The following is a 21,770-nucleotide window of genomic DNA, read 5'->3' as shown; positions in this document are numbered from 1 at the left end:
GCCGAGTACCTAAAAAGTTGTTTACTGCCTCAGAATATACTTAACAGTCGTGGAAACTTTAGTAACCTACTCTTCCAAGATTCCTTGGAATTGTCATACATAAGCAAATCCATAAGGACTGAGGAATAAGGAGGAAGAGGATAAGGCTTATGGAAGATAAATCACGTTCTTGCCTCCGGTAGGCAGGATTCAATTTAGTGCCTGTATAAATGACTCCATGTTAATTTCCCTTCCCATATGGATGCTAATCCAGTGACTCATAAGCTTAGACCAACAAGCTCAGCATGAGAGCCAAGAAACTCCTGTTTCTCCTAAATTCCGTAGCCGACTCTCATACAGCGAGGCCCTCACTGGGCCACTCTGCGAATGACCACAAACGAACGTGATGGAGTCCACGCGGATAATGGTTGAGCAGGTGAGGAAAACGGTCACATCACAGACCTCAGGTCAGACCCACTGATTTGGAAAAGCCAACAGTACACTCACAAGCAAAGCAATGTTATACTTTGTTTTTTCTGAGACAGAATCTCACACTGTCACCCAGGCTACAGCACAGTGGGGTGATCGTGGCTCACTGCAGCCTCAACCTCTTGAGCTCACTTGATCCTTCCACCTCAGCCTCGTGAGGAGCTGGGAGCACAGGTGCATGCCACCATGCCACACTCATTTTTTTTTTCTTTTGTAGAGATGGGGTTTCACCAAGTTGCCCAGGCTGGTCTCAAACTCCTGGGCTCACGCCATCCTCCCACCTTGGCCTCCCCAAGTGCTGACCACCACAGAGAAGCACTCCATTTTCTCCTCTGTTACATTAGCAAATCCACAGAAGGACAATGTGGCTTCCCCAAGTGCTGACCACCACAGAGAAGCACTCCATTTTCTCCTCTGTTACATTAGCAAATCCACAGAAGGACAATGTGGCTTCCCCAAGTGCTGACCACCACAGAGAAGCACTCCATTTTCTCCTCTGTTACATTAGCAAATCCACAGGACAATGTAGAAAGAGATTATACCCAGGAACATATGTCAGAATTACTTAAGGAGGTTTTATTATTTTTATTTATGAGACAGAGTCTTGCTCTGTCATCAGGCTGGAGTGCAGTGGCTCAATCTCCGCTCACTGCAACCTCCACCTCCCAGGCTCAAGCAATTCTCCTGCCTCAGCCTCCCTAGTAGCTGGGATTACAGGTGCCCGCCACTACGCCCAATTAATTTTTGTATTTTTGGTACAGACAGGGTTTCACCATGTTGGCCAGGATGGTCTCGATCTCTTGACCTTGTGATCCGCCTGCCTCGGCCTCCCGAAGTGCTGGGATTACAAGCGTGAGCCACCGCGCCTGGACTACTTATGGAGGTTTTAACAAATCTTTTAAGTCCAGGCCTGACGCTTAGAGAAGGTTACAAAGGCGGTCAGGATCTGAATATTTCCAAAAAGCTCTGGAGGCAGCACTGAGGTTTCCTTCCAGTTGAATCACTGACTTTAGGTCGACTGGGGTACTATGGGTTTTTTGGAACATTTTTTGGGAGTGTGGGAAGCTTTTCTCGCAGATTTACTAGGAGTGGTGAAGAACTTGGCCTCTGGCTTTTTTGGAGTCTGTCTCGCATCTTTTTTCCCCACCGAAGGATTTTTTTCCTTCACTGCCTCTTCTTTGATTTTTGGCTTCTTCCCTGGGCCTTTCCCTGGGGTCTCAGACTCTGCAGCTTTTGGGGTCTCAGATGCTGGCAAGGCCTTTCTTTTCTTCCCACGAGGTGTGCTGGGATTAGGACTCTTTGTTGGAGACTTCTTTCCTGTGGCATGTTTTTGAATCTAAGAAAAAAAAGAAAGTTTAATATAGAAAAAGCCACAAAACCTGACACTCTAACTCCAGGAGTTACTGTTTTTATTTGTATTTATTTATTTTTGAGACGGAGTTTCGCTCTTGCTGCCCGTGCTAGAGTGCAATGGCACAATCTCAGTTCACTGCAACCTCCGCCTCCCGAGTAGCTGGGATTATAGGCGCGTGCCACCACGCCCGGCTCATTTTTTGTATTTTTAGTAGAAACAGGGTTTCACCACGTTAGCCAGGCAGGTCTCGAACTCCTGACCTCAGGTGATCCACCTGCCTTGGCCTCCCAAAGTGCTAGGATTACAGGCCTGAGCCACTGTGCCCGGCCAAGTTACTGTTTTTCAGCGCATGGCCAAGTTACTGTTTTTATTAGTTAACCTCCAAAAGGTACACCTCAGCATGATGACAGAAGTAAGCTGTATTCCACTATCAAGAATGAGGAATAGGTGAGGTAGTTCATGCCTGTAATCCCAGCACTATGGGAGGCTGAGGCAGGTGGCTCACTTGAGGCCAGGAGTTCAAGAGTAGCCTGGCCAACATGGCGAAACCCCATCTCTACTAAAAATACAAAAATTAGCCAGCCATGGTGGCACATATCTGTAATCCCAGCTACTCAGGAGGCTGAGGCACGAGAAGTGCTTGGACACGAAAGGTGCAGGTTGCTGTGAGCTGAGATCGTGCCACTGCACTCCATCCTGGGCAACAAAGTGAGACCTTGTCTCAAAAAAAAAAAAAAAAAAAAAAGAATTGTGAAGACCCAGAGGTCTTCCTGGTCCAATCAGAGGAAAACCACCTTTCCCTATGACTGAGGGGAGGGACCCCTGGAAGCACCATGAGGAGCACAGCAGAGACACATGGGAGCAAATCCTGAGTCTTCCAACTGTAGCTGCACATCCCTGGCACATGGTGCAGGGCAGGGGTTCCCAGATTCTCTGTGTAAAAGCCAACTGGTGGCTGAGTGCGGTGGTTCATGCCTGTAATCCCAGCACTTTGGGAGGACAAGGCGGGCGGATCACCTGAGGCCAGGAGTTCGAGACCAGCCTGGCCAACATGGCAAAACCTCGTCTCTACTAAAAACACAAAAATTAGCTGGGCATGGTGGTGCATGCCTGTAATCCCAGCTACTCGGGAGGCTGAGGAAGGAGAATTGCCTGAACCAGGGAGGCGGAGGTTGCAGTGAGCTGAGATCACGCCACTGCACTCTAGCCTGGGTGACAGAGTGAGACTCCATCTTCAAAAAAAAAGCAAAGCAAAAAAAAAAAGCCAACTGGTTGGGGCTAGGTGTGGTGGCTCACACTTGTAATCCCAGCACTTTGGGAGGCCAAGGTGGGAAGACTGTTTTGACCCCAGGAGTGTAAGACCAGTCTGGGCAATATAGCAAGATCCCATCTCAAAAAAAAAAAAAAAAAGTACAATAAATCATTGATAACCACCTTCATAGTTCTTTGGGTTCACTCTAGTATTTTTCATCATTTATTGCTCAGCACAGTACCTGCCTGACACAGTAGCCACTGAACCAATCCATTATGAACAGTAAATATTAAAACAATACCTCTACATTTTCATTAGCTGGAGTCTTCTTTCCTATTGGTACCAGCTGTGGAATTTCGTCTTCGGATTCATTTGTTGCTTTAACTTGGGCTTTTCCTCTGCCACGCTTTTTCTTCCCATGCTCTGGGGACTGTTCTTTCTTTGATTCAGGTTTCTTCACTGTAGTATCACCACTTTCAGGTGCCACATCATCTTTACTAAGAACTGAGGCGGTCTTCCTAGCCTGCTGCCTCTTCTTTTTCCTCTCCTTTTGTTTTTCAAAATTTCTTTCTCTTCGTTTTCTCCTTGCCTCCTACCAAAAAACACCATACAAACATTTTAGCAGGAACAGTTCTCTTGGTTAACAAATGGCATAGATGTACCACTTGCAGTTTTGATTATCCATAAGCCCCTAAATGGACCTCGATCTATACAGAGAACAAACTCCCTAAGCAGCACTGGAACCTCAACTGCAGTTTTTGACTCATAGCCAAACATGCATTTTATAAAGTAAATTATATACTGGCATTTCAGAATCTGACTATCTAAAGTATACAGTTAAGAGACTTTTGTGAAACACACTATGGTTTAGAGAGTGTAAAGAATAATCCTCAGCTGGGCGCAGTGGCTCACGCCTGTAATCACAGCACTCAGGGAGGCTGAGGCAGGAGGATCACTTGAGGTCAGGACTTCGAGATCAGCCTGGTAAACATGGTGAAACCCCATCTCTATTAAAACCACAAAAATTAGCTGGGCATGGTGATACGTGCCTGTAGTCCCAACTACTCAGGAGGGTGAGGCACAGAATCATTTGAACCTGGAAGGCAGGGGTTGTAATGAGCTGAGATCATGCCACTGCACTTCAGCCTGGGCGACAGAGCTAAACTCTGTCTCAAAAACAAAATTAAAAATTCATTGCACACAATTAACATGGTTAAAGAGAGAAACACTAGGAGATCAGTCTAACAAATAGCAAAAAATTAAATTTTCTTTCCTTCCGAAAGCTTCTTTTGCTAGAGTACGAGTAATACTGAAAAGCTACAAACCAAGCTCAGGAGGTATCTGTGAGCATAACCTCTGACATCCAAATACGTGCACATTAGGTGAAATTATCCTAGTTCCAGTCCCAACGAATGTAGGTGTATGAGTTTGTCCTGTGATGAAAAAGCGCCTTTTCTAGGGTTGGCTCTTGCCTGTCACCCTTTTCCCTGAGCTATCAGGATTAAACTCCAGCCACCTACAACCCTGGATGGGAATAACTGGGTAAATAATTATGTCAATTCCTTTTATTACTGTTTCAAATGTATAGATAGCTCACATTTCAATGTTTAATATTTTAAGTGTTTTGGTCTTTATTTAGAAGTATGGTGATGTTTCTATGACTGGAAATATGTGGTAGGAACTTAACTCAGGCCCCCTCAAAAGCCAGTTAATCCAGGCCAGGCATAGTAGCTCATGCCTGTAATCCCAGCACTTTGGGAGGCCAAGGCACGTGGATCGCCTGAGCTCAAGAATTCAAGATCAGCCTGGGAAACAGGGAGACCATCTGTGTACAAAAAAAAAATGTTTTTAATTAGCTGGGCGTGGTGGAGCATGCCTGTAGTCCCAGCTACTTGGGAGGCTGAAACAGGACTGCTTGAGCTCAGGAGGTCAAGGCTGCCGTGAGCCTTGATCACGTCACTGTGCTCCAGCCTGGGGGACAGAGTGAGACCCTGTCTCTCTAAAAAAACCCAGCAAGCACTGGATCTAACAAAAATTAAAAAAAAAATCTAATTTATCAATAAATACAAGATATTTCTATCTTAACGCGCATTACTGATACTAATATCAACTACCTCATGTAAAGTGACAAAAGCACAACCACCAGAAAACCAGAAGATAACTGAAAAGTCGGGCAGGGATGATGGTCTACTTCTCTCTCCTAGCGACTGAATTTACACCCTTCATTATTCATTCTGTGAGTATTTAAAATTCTACTAACTTTTTTCTTCTTATTAAGCAAAGATCTTTTGGTGGCTTCATCCCAATTGCTGACAAACGAGGAAAAGATGGGAAGGGCAGCCGATTTCTCAGTTTTCACAAACAGGAGTTTCACACTCTCCCACTTCTGAAACAAAGAAAAGAGTAACATTGTCTACATATACTTTGTTTCTTTTAAATGAACAATCAATTGATGCACCTGCAATACTGTACCTCTGGCAATTTTTCTGAAAGTCCTTTGGTGACAGCAACAATGTTTTCAATGATGCGCTCAATTTGCATTCCAACGTGACCGATACGTATAGCACTGAAATTTAATATAGTATTAGCCAAGATTTTAAAAAACCATTTTTCAAAATAAACCAGGCAGGTATATGAGAAATATAAATACATAATCCTCAAGTTTTTTTTTCTTTTAAAAAGGCAGAAACATTAATGCTGGGCAACATGGCAAAATCCTGTCTCTACCACACTAACAAAAATTAACTAGGCATGGTGGTACATGCCTGTAATCCCAGTTACTCAGGAGGCTGAGACAGAAAAATCACCTGAGCCCAGAAGCTCAAGGCTATAGTGAGCCCAGATCTGGCGACTGCACTCCAGCCTGGGTAACAGGGAAAAACACAGTTTGAAAAACAAAACAAAACAAAAAAACAAACAAAAAAAACCCATTAAAATCTTTAGGTTCTAAATATATTTTATTTCATTTTTGAGACAGGGTTTTCCTGTCACCCAGGCTGAAATGCACTGGCACAATCAATGTACTGGGCTTAAGCAATCCTTCCAACTCAGCCTCCGGAGTAGCTGGGACTACAGGTCACCCAGCTGATTTTTGTATTTTTTGTAGAGATGGGTTCTCACTCCTGAGCTCAAGTGATCCACCAGGCTGGTCTGGAACTCCTGGGCTCAAGTGATCCTCCTGCCTCAACCTCCCAAAGTGCTGGGATTACAGGCATGAGCCACCACGCCTGGCCTAAATATGTTTTAAAGGAAGATTATCATCTTTCATGTACTAAAAATTCCTTCTACCTAAAGTAAAATGTCACATCATGAAGGGGTGATTTTCTTTTTTTTTTTTTTTTGAGATGGAGTTTGCTCTGTCACCCAGGCTGAAGTGCAGTGACGTGATCTCGGCCCACTGCCACCTTCGCCTCCTGGGTTCAAGCAATTCTCCTGCCTCAGCTTCCCTAGTAGCTGAGATTACAGGCGCATGCCACCATGCCCAGCTAATTTTTTTTTTTTTTTTTGAGACGCAGTTTCACTCTTGTTGACCAGGCTGGAGTGCAATGGCGTGATCTTGGCTCACTGCAACCCCCACCTCCTGGGTTCAAGCGATTCTCCTGCCTCAGCCTCCCGAGTAGCTGGGATTACAGGCATGCGCCACCACGCCCGGCTAATTTTTTGTATTTTTTTTTTAGTAGAGGTGGGGTTTTTCCATGTTGGTCAGGCTGGTCTCAAACTCCCGACCTCAGGTGATCTGCCTGCCTCGGCCTCCCAAAGTGCTGGGATTACAGGCGTGAACCACTGTGCCCGGCCTAATTTGCATATTTTTAGTAGAGATGGGGTTTCACCGTCTTGGCCAGGCTGGTCTCAAACACCTGACCTCAAGTGATCCACCTGCCACGGTCTCCTAAAGTGCTGGGATTACAGGCGTGAGCCACCATGCCCAGCAGAGGCGGTGATTAAAGAGCTGGCAGCACCTGACTGTGAGGTTAGGCGCATTGGGAGGCAGGGCCAGAGGAGGTTCTACCTTTATCTTAGACAACCCCATGTTGCTGAGTCCGCCTTCAAGCTGTTCTAAAGGGACCTACCTCCAGGAGGGTCACCTGCTCTCTCTATAGTTCTACTGCTCTACCCAGCTGCCATGTTCAAGAATAAATAGTTCTGTGGCTGGGCGTGGTGGCTCACGCCTGTAATCCCAGCACTTTGGGAGGCCGAGGCGGGTGGATCACGAGGTCAGGAGACCGAGACCATCCTGGTTAACATGGTGAAACCCCGTCTCTACTAAAAAAATACAAAAAAATTAGCCGGGCATTGTGGTGGGCGCCTGTAGTCCTAGCTATTCGGGAGGCTGACGCAGGAGAATGGCGTGAACCCGGAAGGCGGAACTTGCAGTGAGCCGAGATCAAGCCAGTGCACTCTAGCCTGGGCGACAGAGCGAGACTCCGTCTCAAAAAAAAAAAAAAAAAAAAAAAAAAAAAAGGAATAAATAGTTCTTGTCCCTGGTGGAATAGCGTCTTTCAGCTACGAGCAAGACCATCCCTTCAGGTGAAACAGGGTGCAGGCAGAAGCCCAGTGGGAAGCCTGGAGGGCTCAGCGCTGGGGCCAGAAGGAAGGCTCACTGTTAGCACAGTGTCTGCGGAATAAGGATGAAACGGGCTGTTGCTCCTCTCTCTCTTCAACCGAAGACTGGGCACTGCCCACTCCCTGTGCCTGTTACCACCTGCCTGCAAGCACACCTGAGCATCCCAGATGGAAAGATGGTGGCAGGGAAGAAGGGAGAGGAACAGAAGTGGAAGAGAAAAATAAATTCTTATGCTAGGGAAAGGTAAGAGAGGAAATGAAAGAATTTCTTTTTTTCTCAGTTGTCTGCAACTTTCTTTAAGCTGATGCTTTTGCCTTGGAAAATCCCCAGTGGCAGGAGACTGCTGCTCCTTTACCTGCCTTCATGGTACCATCTCCTTCTCCCAGATACTCATGGGTCCCATAAACAAGGCCTGAACTTCTAGCCAACCACTTCCATGAACCACTACTTTGACATCAGCCTTTAACCAAAGGGGTAGGGGTCGAGGCCCTGTGACCACTCTTCTCGGCTACTTCATTACACCTGATGAAGGGCTTCCCAGTGGCAGGCAAAAGACAACGCCAGAGACCACCTGTCCTGCCCATCAGTACCCTGCTCTGCTCTACCTGGAGACACTCCGCTGGGGTCAGGCCTCCCTGGTGAGCAGACGCAAGAAGTCTGTGCTGTTTTCTGCCGAGTGTGACCACTGGGTCTGCATGGCTCCTGAGGAATCTCTGGGTGGAAGGGCAGTGGCCTACAGCTCTGCCCTACTGGCAGCTACCCATCTCCACACCACAGTCAGCAGGTGAAGTACTTCATAAAATGTATCTGCAATACATTTAAAACCTGCCCTACCTCCCCAAGCTGATACACTGCCAATAATACAAACTTAACTCACTTCTCAGCCTAATAAAATAGCCTGAACCGCATCTTCTGCTCAGCCAGAGGTTGGAAGCAATCACTGCCCTAAAACGTCTGTTCTAGTAGGTAAGACTAGGTGTGGGGGCTCCGCCTAGCTCAGTATCCTGGGTAAGGTTAAACCAATATGACAATACAGACACCAAACAGGCAGATGAACAGGATAAGTGCTGAATTCATTTAGTAGGAAGTTAAACCAAGAATGAGGTGGATCTTCACTTTAAGGGGTAATATGGTGCTTTTAAAGGACAATCTGAGGCCAGGTGTGGTGGCTCACGCCTATAATCTCAACACTTTTGGAGGCCAGGACAGGAGGACCGGTTTTGTCTAGGGGTTCAAGTCCAGACAGGGCAACATAGTGAGACCCCACCTCTACAAAACATTGAAAAATTAGCCAGGTATGGTGGTGTGTGTCTGTAGTCCCAGCTACTCAGGAGGCTGAGGTGGGAGGATTGCTTGATCCAAGGAGTTGGAGGTTGCAGTCAACTGTGACTGCACCACTGAATGCAGTGGCACAATAAAGGACAAGCTCAAAGCCTAGAACTAGTCATGTTCTCCAAGCATTCATCTGACTCTCCTTGCTTTTCTTAGTATCTGGAGCTGCCCTGTCCAATGCAGTGACCATCAGCCATTAGCCACATGTGCCTATTTTAAATTAACTAAAAATTCAGCTTCTAACACAGTAGCCACATTTCAAGTGCTAAATAGCTACATACAAGTAGTGCCTACTGTATGAGATAGCACGGATACAGACCATTTCCATCACAGTAGAAAGTTCTATCAGACAACATTGTTCTAGAGAATTGAACTTTTTTTTTTTTTTCCATTTAAAGACAGTCTTGCTCTGTCATTCAAGATGGAGGACAGTGACAAGAACATGGCTCACTGCAGTCTTGACCTCCTAGGCTCAAGTGATCCTCCTGCCACAGCCTCCTGTGTAGCTGGGAGCACAGGGATGCACCACCACACCTGGCTAATGTTCTTGATTTTTCTCTAATTGGCTGGGGGGGCATGTCTCACTATGTTGCCCAAGCTGGTCTTGAACTCCTGGGCTCAAGCGATCCTCCTGCCTCGGCCTCCCAAAGTGTTGGGATTACAGGCATAAGCCACTGCACCTGACCCGAGAATTGATCACTTCTGAGGAATAGATTTTAGCTTTAAAAAAGGATCTGGAGCCATTAACAAAATCTTTTTAAAAAGGCCAGGCGCGGTGGCTCACGCCTGTAATCCCAGCACTTTGGGAGGCCAAGGCGGGCGGATCACGAAGTCAGGAGATCAAGACCATCCTGGCTAAATCGGTGAAACCATGTCTCTACTAAAAATACAAAAAGAAATTAGCCGGGCGTGGTGGCGGGCGCCTGTAGTCCCAGCTACTCTGGAGGCTGAGGCAGGAGAATGGCGTGAACTCGGGAGGCGGAGCTTGCAGTGAGCTGAGATCGCGCCACTGCACTCCAGCCTGGCAGACAGAGTAAGACTCCGTCTCAAAAAACAAAAAACAAAAACAAAACAAAACAAAACAAAAAAGTATATATAAAATCATTGTCTAATACAAGATTAAAGGAGGCACATATGAATGCCTTTTACCTACCTGCAAGAACCACTTTTAGAAATGTTTAAGACCGTTCCACCTATACAGTCATTGATCTCTTTTGATAAATTCTTGGACAGAAGGTTTACAGATACTGGAACTCTATAAAATAAACGCACAGACATTCAGAACACAATGCATACACACCTAGAAACTTCATGCTGCTAAAGTCCAGTCATTACTAAGAAACTTACTTCTTTCTTTGATAGAAATGTCTCCCAATGAGTGAGGGTAAGAGCCGCCTAATTCTGGCATCAGTAAGGAAGAAATCAAAACTGCTCAGAAGGCGGAGCTTGGCTTCATAGGGTTTATATTCCTTCTTTAGAGTTTGGAGGGAGATAATCTAGGAAGTATAGAGAAGAATAAAAACAAAAAGTTAGGAATCTAAACAAGGAGAATAAATACTTAGGCAACAATTTGTATTTGGATTTAAAAATGTCCTAGAGCCATGCCTCTATACTTTAATGAACACGTGAGTGCCTAAAATGTGCCAGGCACTATGCTACATGCTGGGAACACTGAGACAAATGAGAAAGGACCCCAGTTAGAGCAACTTAGATCTAAGTGGGCAACATATATATATTATTATACATATGTTACTGTATGCGCTCACGCCTGTAATAGCAGCCCTTTAGGAGGCTGAGGTAGGCGATCACCTGAGCTCAGGAATTCAAGACCAGCCTGGCCAACATGGTGAAACCTCCTCTCTACAAAAATATAAAAATTAGCCGGGCATGATTGTGGGTGCCTGTAATCCCAGCTATTCGGGAGGCTGAGGCAGGAGAATAGCTTGAACCCGGGAGGTGGAGGGTGCAGTGAGCCGAAGTCCTGCCATTGCATTCCAGCCTGGGCGACAGAGCGAGACTCCAAACAAACAAAAAAACTTAAGATACCTTAGATCCAGAGGGTAATAAAGACAAGTACACCAACTACAAAACAGCGAATCAGAGAAAAACAAGATGCTGTGGAAGTACAGAGGAATGACACGAGCCACCTCTTTTACAATTTGCAAGACATAAAAGCTACTGATGTACACGCCACCACAAATTAAATTAAAAAGAGAAAAGTAGAAGAAAAATACCAGGAAATATAGCAATGTATTTGTGACACCATTTCGACTGAATTAAATCCTCTAAATAACTTGAAAATATTAACCAGCCTTCCTACCTGAGAAACAGTTTTAATTCCATGCTTGTTTAAAAGCTTTCTATAAAACTGTTCTGTCTTTTCAGGAGTTGAATTGGGTTCATCCTTCGTAAATAAACAGATATCTTCTGAATCTGATCGAATACTATGAGGCAAGGTCCTACAAAATACGTGAAAAGAAACCAAGGAAAGCATTATTACACACATTATGCATGTTTGTATCACATAGAATATGCAATAAACTTAGTGTCATTTAAATAACCTTTAGTCATGCTAGTTAAGCAAATATTGCACTGAGAACAACATTTAAAAATACATTTCATGGCCGGTAGCAGTGGCTCAAGCCTGTAATCCCACACTTTAGGAGGCCAAGGCGGATGGATCAACTGAGGTCAGGAGTTCGAGATCAGCCTGGCCAACGTGGTGAAACCCCGTTTCTACTAAAATTATAAAAAATTAGCCAGGCATAGTGGTAGGCACCTGTAATCCCAGCTACTTGAGAGTCTGAGGCAGGAGAATCGCTTGAACCCGGGAGGTGGAGGTTGCAGTGAGCCAAGATCGCACCACTGGACTCCAGCCTGGGTAACAAGAGGCAAACTCCGTCTCAAAAAACAAAAACAAAAAACAAAACTCACTTTCAATGGCAAGTAAATCACAAATACACACAATTAACAATTGGGATATAACAAGAATTAAAATATACTTAAAGACATCCAAATTCTTACATATATAATTATTATACATATGTTGCTGTATGTGCACATGTACTCTAATGCGCTGTAACAACCTAGCTTAATCAGGACAGGCCTGGTTCAGAATTTTACCTTCTCTAAAACTCTTAGCTCCATAAACATAATAACTCTTCTTTTCCTTTTTTTGAGACAGGGTTTTGCTCAGTCCCCAAGGCTGGAGTGCAGTGGTGTGCTCATAGCTCACGATAGCCTCCAGCATAGCTGAGACTCCAGGCACGTACCAGTTGGGTGTAGGCCCAGCTAATTTTTCTATTTTTCGTATAGACAGAGTTTCGCCACGTAGCCTGGGCTGGTCTTGAATTTGTGGGCTCAAGCAATCTACCTGCCTCAGCCTCCCAAACTGCTGAGATTACAGTGTGAGCACCACACTCAGCCAATATAACTTTTATTATTTTTTTTGAGATGGGAGTCTCACTGTCGCCCAGGCTGGAGTCTCTGCAACCTCTGCCTCCTGCGTTCAAATGATTCTTCTGCTTCAGCCTCCCAAACAGCTGGGATTACAGACGCGCACCATCATGTCTGGCTAATTTTTGTATTTTTAGTAGAGATGGTATTTCACCATGTTGGTCAGGCTGATCTCAAACTCCCAGGCCTCAAGTGATCCACCCGCCGCCTCACCTCCCAAAGTGCTGAGATTACAGGGATGAGCCACCATGCCCAGCATAACATAACTTTTAAGAATTGAAACAGGCCAGGCATGGAGGCTCATGCCTGTAATCCCAACACTTTGGGAGACTGAGAGGGAGGACTGCTTGAGCCTGAGCTCGAGACCAGCCTGGAGAACACAGTGAAACCTCATCTCTACAAAAGATTTCAAAATTAGCAGGGCATGGTGGTGTGCGCCTGTAGTCCCAGCTACTTGGGAGGCTGAGCTGGGAGGATCACTTGAGTCAGGTCAGGGAGGTCGAGGTTGCAGTGAACACAGATATCACTATTGCACTCCAGCTGAGCAACAGCGCAAGATCTCGTCTTTTAAAAAAAAAAAAAGGAGACATAAAGGAATAGAAACCAAAAACATGGACCAAACCAAGGGGGACCAGCAAACACAATTATGCCACATCTTACAGAAAATAAAATACAAGGGTTTAACTCATTTCTTGTGCTTACAACCTATGTTCTGAAGACGCATTTTGTATAATCACCATGGATTTCTTTTCCATAGAAAGGAGTTCACTGCAGTTTTTAATAGTCTCTGTACAGCGGAATAAATTGTAGCCCCAAAGAATTTTTGCTTGACATGGAAAGATAACAGTTTCTAATAAAAAAATAAAATAAAGCTGTTTAACTTATTCCACCTTTATTCTTTCAAACACCAGGTTTTCGATTCAACAGACCTGATTACGTTAGCTGTCCGCCAAGCTCTAAGAAAACTGGTGAAACTTCTAGAAAATTTTAGCACATCTGAATTCCTATGGTTCTTTTATTTTTTATTTTATTTTTTATTTTTTTGAGACAGAGTCTTGCTCTGTCGCCTAGGCTGGAGTGCAATGGAGAGATCTCCGCTCACTGCGACTCTCCTGCCTCAGCCTCCCCAGTAGCTGAGATTACAGGCACCCATCATCATGCCTGGCTAATTTTTGTATTTTTGGAGAGACAAGGTTTTACCATGTTGGCCAGGCTGGTTTTGAACTCCTGACCTCAGGTGATCCGTCCACCTCGGCCTCCCAAAGTGCTGGGATTACAGGTGTGAGCCACCACATCAAGCCTCTATGGTTCTTTTGGACATAGTTGTTTTACTTCATGTCAGATTTTTATTATAAGTTTGCAAAGTTTCCATTAGTAACTGTGATGGAATTGTTCGAGTTACAAAGAATGAACAAGCAGATAAAAACAGCAAAGGTAGAAAATCACAACTTACAATCTGACCCTCAGTTCTTTACTTGGAATTTTCCATAATACCACCATTAAAAATAAATTTTCATTCTCATTCAAAAGCAACCCATAATTGTTTTTCCTGGACTTGCAATGTGTCAGGAGAGCGTCCACTGCCTTTCTAACCTGCAAAGTGGAAATTAGACAAATAAGTGAAATGTTTTCACAATAACTTACACAAGTAAGTGAAATGTTCTCAACCTAATTTAGCATTTGCCCCCTCCCACACCTTCTATTTTTTCCCTTCCAACTTCTATTTCAAGGGGTAACCTCCATAACCGTATCTATTAGGATCCTGCAATTTATATTCAGAGAAATCTAAGAATCCATCAAACATGCCTAAGTATCCACTTCCAGTACTGTGTGCAGAAGGGCGCCTCTTCTACTTAAAGAGATTGGGCTAGAGGGAAACGTGCCCCTCCTGCCCTCAACGATGAAAGCAGTAATCCCAGGAAAAGCGCAAAGCAAAATGCATTTAGCATCTACTGAGAACTCCTGGCAATTCTCCTGCCTCAGCCTCCCAAGTAGCTGAGATCACAGGCACCCGCCACCACGCCCAGCTAATTTTTGTATTTTTAGTAGAGACGGGGTTTCACCATGTTGGCCAGGCTGGTCTCAAACTCCTGACTTCAGGTGATCCACCCGCCTCGGCCTCCCAAAGAGCTGGGATTACAGGCGTGAGCCACCGCGCCCGGCCTACTGAGTACCTTCTTACCATGTGCCAGGCCGAAGCGCTTTACACGCATTACCTCTCCCCATCCTGGATAGCGGGGAGCGGAAGGGCCCATTTTAAATAACCGGTAACAGACCTGCAAAACTAAGCGACTCGGTCAAGCGCTAATGATAGGGAAGCTAAGCCAGGTCGCCAGGTCGATCTCATCTAGCTCCACAGTACACTTGCAACCCAATTCACTAGCGCCAGGCCGCAGGACCACGGAAAGCAGGCGCCCACCCACGTGTGTAAAGGGGAGAGACAGCTGAGGCACACGGCCCACCAGCGACGGTCCCACAGCCCCGGGGAAGTCCGCCGAGCACGCACTCGGGTTCCCGCACCCTGCGCCTCACGAGGTAACCGCCACCCCGCTTCCAAGCCACCCTCTCCAGGAACCACTCACCTGCTCTTTGTCCAGCTGCTTCCGTGCTGTCGGGGCTGCTGGAGTCGAGGTGGAGGTTGCAGTAGCGGCTGCAGAAGACAGCGACGCAGACGCCGAGCCCTCCATCTTGTTTCCACCTCGTGAAAAGGCGCGTGTGGAACCCCACTGCTGGCTTCTGGTGCGCACGCGCTAGCGAGGCCCGGACCCGGAAGCGAGGGGGCGGGAACCGAGCCTCTGTGCGTCATTTCCGGGAGAGCGTGGGGTTTCGCTCTCCGGGGCGGTGGCTGCTGTCAGAATCCCTTCCTGGAGGAGGCACCTGCTCTTTCGCTCTTCTCCAGCTTTCCATGAGGTGTGGGGAGTAGCTTGGGTGTCCCCTCACTCTTACTAGATAGAAATCAAGAAAGCGCCTTGAGGCGAGAGAACAGTCCCGTCAGGAGGCCCAGTGGGGTCCTCCACACTCCACGGTCCTCGCCTCCGGGAAGGCCGCGCGTGGCATGGGCAGAGCGCGGAATCCTGGCTCCACTGCCCACCTGCCGGTTGACTTTAGGCGACGCCAACCCCAGGCTGGTGACGAGTCCCTGAAATATAAGGCACGGGAGCCATCCGGAGCCACCCGACCTGCCACGTTAAGCTGCGTGAGAGACCGAAAGATGAGTCTGAGCCAGTCTCTTAGGAGCTTCTGGTCTCGCAGAGAGGCGGGAGGTAAGATCCTATACAAATAAGCGTGGCTGGTCGTACGCGTGGCTGGCGCCTGGAATCCCAGCGCTTTGGGAGGCCAAGGCGGAGGGATTCCAGGAGTTGGAGACCAGTCCGTGCATATACGACACCCCGTGTCTCCGAAAATTATAAAGATTAGCCGGCGTGGTGGAGCGCGCCAGTAGTCCCAGCTACTTGAGAGGCGGAGGATGCAGGATCTTGAGGAATTCGAGGTTCGGTAAGTTCTGATCCGCGCCACTGCACTCCAGCGTAGGCAGTAGAGCAAGACCTTGTCTTTAAACAAACAAGTTAGGAGTGGAGGCTGGGTAACTGACAGATGGAGTACCTTAGAACAGGGGAGTCCAATCTTTTGGCTTCCGTGGGCCACACTGGAAGAAGAATTGTCTGGGCCCACATATAAAACTAACACTAATGATAGCTGATGAGCTTTAAAAAAAAAAAAATCTAAAAAAAATCTCATAATGCTTTAAGGAAGTTTACGAATTTGTGTTGGGCTGTATTCAAAGCCTGGCCTCCAGGGCCGCACGCGGCCCTCGGGTAGGACAGGCTTGCTTTATAATGTCTTCCTCCCACTCCACCCGCCTCCCCAGAGGTACCCTTACCAGTGTTTCCTGGAACCTTCCAGACATGTTCTAGGCATGTTTAGGAGATACTTCTCCTTTCTCTTGTTGGATGGGTTTAATTAATTTCTTTTTTCCTTTTTTTTTTTTTTGTAATGGAGTCTCGCTCTGTCGCACAGGCTGGAGTGCAGTGGCACGATCTGGGCTCACTGTATCCTCCGCTTCCCGGGTTCAAGCAGTTCTTTGCCTCAGCCGCCCAAGTAGCTAGGATTACAGGCACGCGCCACAACGCCCGGCTAATTTTTGTATTTTTTGGTAGAGATGGGGTTTCACCATCCTGGCCAGGCTGGTCTTGAACTCCTGGACTTCGTGATCCACCCGCCTCGGCCTCCCAAAGTGCTAGGATTATAGGCGTGAACCACCACGGCCAATTTTTTTTTAAGAGGGAGTCTTGCCCTGACGCCCAGGCTGGAGTGCAGTGATCTTGTCTCACTGCAGTCTCTCCGTTTCGGGTTCAAGCAATTCTCCTGTCTCAGCCTCCCGAGTAGCTGGAACTACAGGCGGACGCCACCATGTCCGGCTACTTTTTTTTTTTTTTTTTTTTGAGACGGAGTTTTGCTCTTGTTGCCCAGGCTGGAGTGCAATGGCGAGATCTCAACCCAGCGCAACCTCCGCCTCCTGAACTCAAGCGATTCTCCTGCCTCAGCCTCCCCAGTAGCTGAGATTACGGGCATGCACCACCACGCCTGGCTAATTTTTTTTTTTTTTTTTGACCCGGAGTCTCGCTCTGTCGCCCAGGCTGGAGTGCAGTGGCGCGATCTTGGCTCACTTCAAGCTCTGCCTCCTGGGTTCACGCCATTCTCCTGCCTTAGCCTCCAGAGTAGCTGGGACTACAGGCGCCCGCCACCACGCCCGGCTAATTTTTTTTTTTTTTGTATTTTTAGTAGAGACAGGGTTTCACCGTGTTAGCCAGGATGGTCTCGATCTCCTGACGTCGTGATGCGCCCGCCTCGGCCTCCCAAAGTGCTGGGATTACAGGCGTGAGCCATCGCGCCTGGCATTAATTTTGTGTTTTTAGTAGAGACGGGGTTTGTCCATGTTGGCCAGGCAGGTCTCGAACTCCTGACCTGAGGTGATGCACCTTGGCCTCCCAAAGTGCTGAGATTACATGCGTGAGCCACTGTGCCCAGCCTTTTTTTTTTTTTTTTTTTTTTTTTTTTGTAGGAAACGGAGTGTGGTTCTGTCACTCAGGTTGGAGTGTAGTGGCATGACTATAGCTTACTGCAGTTTGGAACTCCTGGGTTCAAGAGATCCTCCGGCTTCAGCTTCCCGAGTAGGTAGGACTAAAGGTTCAGGTCACCACGTCCTGCTAACTTTCACAATTTTTTGGTAGAGATGAGGACAGGGAGGGGTCTCACCATGTTGCCCAGATTGGTCTCGAACTCCTGGCCTCAAGGGATCCTCCCACCTCAGCCTCCCAAAGTGCTGGGGTAACATGCATGAACCACTGGACCTGGTCAAATTTTTACTTTTTAGAAAAACACATATAGTAGCCTAGTATACCCATTGTTCCGCAGCTTGCTTTTTCTTCTTAATATACCTTGGAGATTGTTCCAAGTCAGTACACAAAGCTCTGCCTCATCTTTTTAAACGGCTCTGTGGTGTTCCACCATGCAACAACACTACAGTTTATTTAGGAACTTTTTTAGGCGCCTTCAGGATGGTTTCAGAATTTTTGCAACTAGTTATATAAAGTTTTGAGAGATGGAGGAATGAGAGTAAGAGGCTTTCCCTCAATTGCTTTCAAAAGGTGTTCCTTCCATGAAAGGATGTTCTGCTAATCTCTAGTAATAGCCTTGTGTTTAATCAACTTGTGGAAGAAATGTTCTGAAATCATTGGCAACTGCTTCCCTTTGTGTATTCTAGAATCCAGTAGTAAGAGTGATTTCCTTTTAGCACAGCGTAATGAATTGTTACCCTGGGCTTTGTGGATCCATGTTTTGTAGTATTCTTGAGAGTATGGAGGCTGTCAGATGTCCTTTCACCTGAACTTAAGTTTGAGAACCATACTTGTAGGCCAAGGACACAGTATGAATGCTGGTGAAAGAGTATAGAAGTGTTTGGAAGCAGTACATAGCTAGAGCAGGAATGTGCAGAGGGGAGGAATGGGAGATGCAGTTTGGAAAGTAGGTAAAGGAATGAATTCATTATCAAGCTGAGGGTTTATAATCACTTTGGAGCAATTGTAAAGATAAAAGGTTTTTGAACTGGCAGTAGAGAAGAAAAGGTAGTGATGATTTATGTGTTAGGTAAGTTAATAATCTGGTTGTGATATTGTGGTTTTAAAGGTGTGTCCTGTCTATGGATTCTTTGATACCTCTCCCCTCAACTAATGAGGCTTCGTTTCCCTCCCCTTGAGTGTAGACTGAACTTAGTGGCTTGCTTCTATCAAACAGAATATGGCAGAAGTGATACTATATCACTTCTGAGATTAGGTTATAAAAAGACTATAGTTTCGTGGCCGGGCGCGGTGGCTTATGCCTGTAATCCCAGCACTTTGGGAGGCTGAGGCGGGTAGATCACAAGGTTAGATCGAGACCATCCTGGCTAACATGGTAAAACCCCGTCTCTACTAAAAATACAAAAAAAAATTAGCCGGGCGTGGTGGCAGGCACTGCCCCAGCTACTCTGGAGACTGAGGCAGGAGAATGGCGTGAACCAGGGAGGCAGAGCTTGCAGTGAGCTGAGATCGCACCATAGTATTCCAGCCTGGGTGACAGAGCAAGACTCCGTCTCAAAAAAAAGAGACTGTAGTTTCATCTTTGATGTTCTTTCTCTCCCTGTTTCCCTCTCTCATTTACTCCCTCCCTCATTACTTGTAAGGCAGCCCTGGAGAGAGGGAAGCCAGCTGCCATGTTGTGAGGACACTTGGGCAGCCACACAAGTGAGGTTGGAAGTGGATCCTCCCCCGGTCCAACCTTGAGATGATTGCAAACTCAGGAGGCCCTGAGCCAGAACCACTCAGCTAGGCTGTTCCCAGATTCCTGACCCATAAAAACTGTAATATCATAAATGTGTGTTCTTTTAAGGCACTAAATTGAGATAATTTGTTATCCATCAGTAGATAACTAGTACAGATTAGTATACCTCCTGTCTTCAGACTCATTGACATATTCACCTGTCTTGGAAAAGTCCTGTTAGGACCTTATCCTCGGCACTTCCCATCATGAATCATCATCTTCTCAAACCTGCTTCTCTTCTTGTGTGTGTGTGTTTTTTTATTTATTTGTTTTTGTTTCTGAGATGGAGTCTTGCTCTGTCGCTCAGGCTGGAGTGCAGTGGCACAGTCTCGGCTCACTGCAACCTTTCCCTCCCAGGTTCAAGCGATTCTCATGCCTCAACCTCCGGAGTAGCTGGGATTACAGGCACCCGCCATGGTGCCTGGAAAATTTTTGTATTTTTAGTAGAGATGGGGTTTCACCATGTTGGCCAGGCTGGTCTCGAGCCTCTGACCTCAAGTGATCCACCCACCTCCAGCTCCCAAAGTGCTGGGATTGTAGGCATGAGCCACCGCTCCCGGCCCCTCTTGTGTTTTCTGTTTCCATCATTGGTACCACCAAGCCAAATATGAGAGTTATTCTTAACTCTTTCCTTCTCATCCCCCAAACATAGTCAATAACAAAGTCTTGCTTGTTCCTTTTTTTTTTGAGATGGAGTCTCACTCTGTAGTCCAGGCTGGAGTGCAGTGGCGCAGTCTCATCTCACTGCAGCCTCCACCTCCTGGGTTCAAGCGATTCTCCTGCCTCAGCCTCCCAAGTAACTGGGATTACAAGCGTATGCCACCATGCTCCGCTAATTTTTGTATTTTTAGTAGTGATGGGGTTTCACCGTGTTGGCCAGGCTGGTCTTGAACTCCTGACCTCAAGTGATTCTCCTGCCTCTGCCCTCCAAAGTGCTGGGATTACAGGAGTGAGCCACTGCACCGAGCCCTTGTTTATTCTTTTTAAATATCTCTTGCATGTATCCAATTCTTTTTATTCCTGCCACATTGTGGTAGAGGACATTATCATGTATTTGTTTTTTGTTTTTTGCCTAGATTACTGCAACAACCTCTTAACTTGTCTTCCCACCTCTACTTTTGCATCTTTTTTTTCTTTTTTTGAGACGGAGTTTCACTCTTGTCGCCCAGGCTGGAGTGCAATGGCACGATCTCGGCTCACCGCAACCTCCGCCTCCCAGGTTCAAGTGATTCTCCTGCCTCAGCCTCCCTAGTAGCTGGGATTATAGGCATGTGCCACCATGCCCGGCTAATTTTGTATTTTTAGTAGAGACGGTGTTTCTCCATGTTGGTCAGGCTGGTCTCGAACTCCCGACCTCAGGTGATCCACCCGCCTCGGCCTCCCAAAGTGCTGGGATTATAGGCGTGAGCCACCGCACCTGGCCTACTTTTGCATCTTTTATTTTTATTTATTTTAGTTTTGGGACAAGGTCTCACTCTGTCACGCAGGCTGGAGTGTGGTGGGGTGATCACAGCTCACTGCAGCCTCAACCTCCCGGACTCAAGTGATCCTCCCACCTCAGACTCCCAAGTAGCTGAAATTACAGGTGTGTGCCACCATGTCTGCCTAATTTTTTAACTTTTTTGTAGAGATGGGGTTCTCCCTATGTTACACAGGCTGGTCTCGAACTCCTGGGTTCAAGTGATCCTCCCACCTAGGCCTCCCAGAGTGTTGGGATTACAGGTGTGAGCCATCACTTCCAGCCTAATTTTGCATCTTGCAGTCCATTCTCTACCCTTCGGAGGGCGTAATCTTTTTAAAATTCAAATCTGATCATATCAAACTATGCTGAATCACCTTCATTGGATTATTGTCATTAGGATGAGGCATATTCCTTAATTTGCCTTGTGTGTGTCACAGTTTGCATCTCTTGTCTGGCATCCTGTGTAGTTTAGTATTTGTCCAAGAAAATAGTGTTCCAGTTTGAAAGGTAAATCATATGGATTGGGCATGGTGACTCATGCCTGTAATCCTAGCACTTTGGGAGGCCGAGGTAGGATTTCTTGAGCTTAGGAGTTCAAAGCTGCAGTTAGCTATGATTGTGCTACTGTACTCCAGCTTGGGTGACAGAGTGAGACCCTGTCTAAAAAAAAAATAAGTAAAAATTTTTAAAAGATAAGTAACATGGTCACTCTCAACATGGTAGGCACTCTTCATCTGGTCCCCTTCTTTTTATCTCTCTACCTTCATACCCTGCCACTCAACCCTTCAGTCTTTAAGTCCTAGATTCAACTCTGCAGTTTCTACTTTTCTTCATACCTCCCAATGTACTGTCACTTCTTCCTGGAACACTGTCAACTTGTACCTCCGTATCCCATCCCCATATATATTAATTCATCCTTCTAATTTCTGCTTCAGATTACTTCTGGAGAATTGTAGCTTAGGTAATCCTGTCCTCTTATCCCAAGATATTTATAGTTTTCCTACTATAATTGGCTCTCCCCCGT

The 21,770-nt window shown here is 46.3% G+C and overlaps 1 protein-coding gene across 1 annotated transcript; it reads right to left on the bottom strand.

Moving 5' to 3' along the window:
* Window positions 1-1,023: 1,023 nt before the first annotated feature.
* RSL1D1 (ribosomal L1 domain containing 1) lies at window positions 1,024-15,676 on the bottom strand. The gene is made up of 9 exons (XM_054453341.2): window positions 15,009-15,676; window positions 13,880-14,019; window positions 11,291-11,429; window positions 10,318-10,466; window positions 10,124-10,225; window positions 5,547-5,640; window positions 5,335-5,460; window positions 3,376-3,666; window positions 1,024-1,804 (listed from the first exon to the last, which is right to left on the bottom strand). Exons 1-9 carry the CDS (start codon window positions 15,111-15,113, stop codon window positions 1,478-1,480), a joined length of 1,473 nt encoding a protein of 490 aa, XP_054309316.1. The 5' UTR covers window positions 15,114-15,676; the 3' UTR covers window positions 1,024-1,477.
* Window positions 15,677-21,770: the final 6,094 nt, after the last annotated feature.

The sequence above is a fragment of the Pongo pygmaeus genome, chromosome 18, assembly GCF_028885625.2.
Source record: "Pongo pygmaeus isolate AG05252 chromosome 18, NHGRI_mPonPyg2-v2.0_pri, whole genome shotgun sequence".
Classification (NCBI taxonomy): Eukaryota; Metazoa; Chordata; class Mammalia; order Primates; family Hominidae; genus Pongo; species Pongo pygmaeus.
The sequence above is the reverse complement of the archived record's forward strand: the minus strand, read 5'-3'. Positions and strand labels throughout refer to the sequence as shown.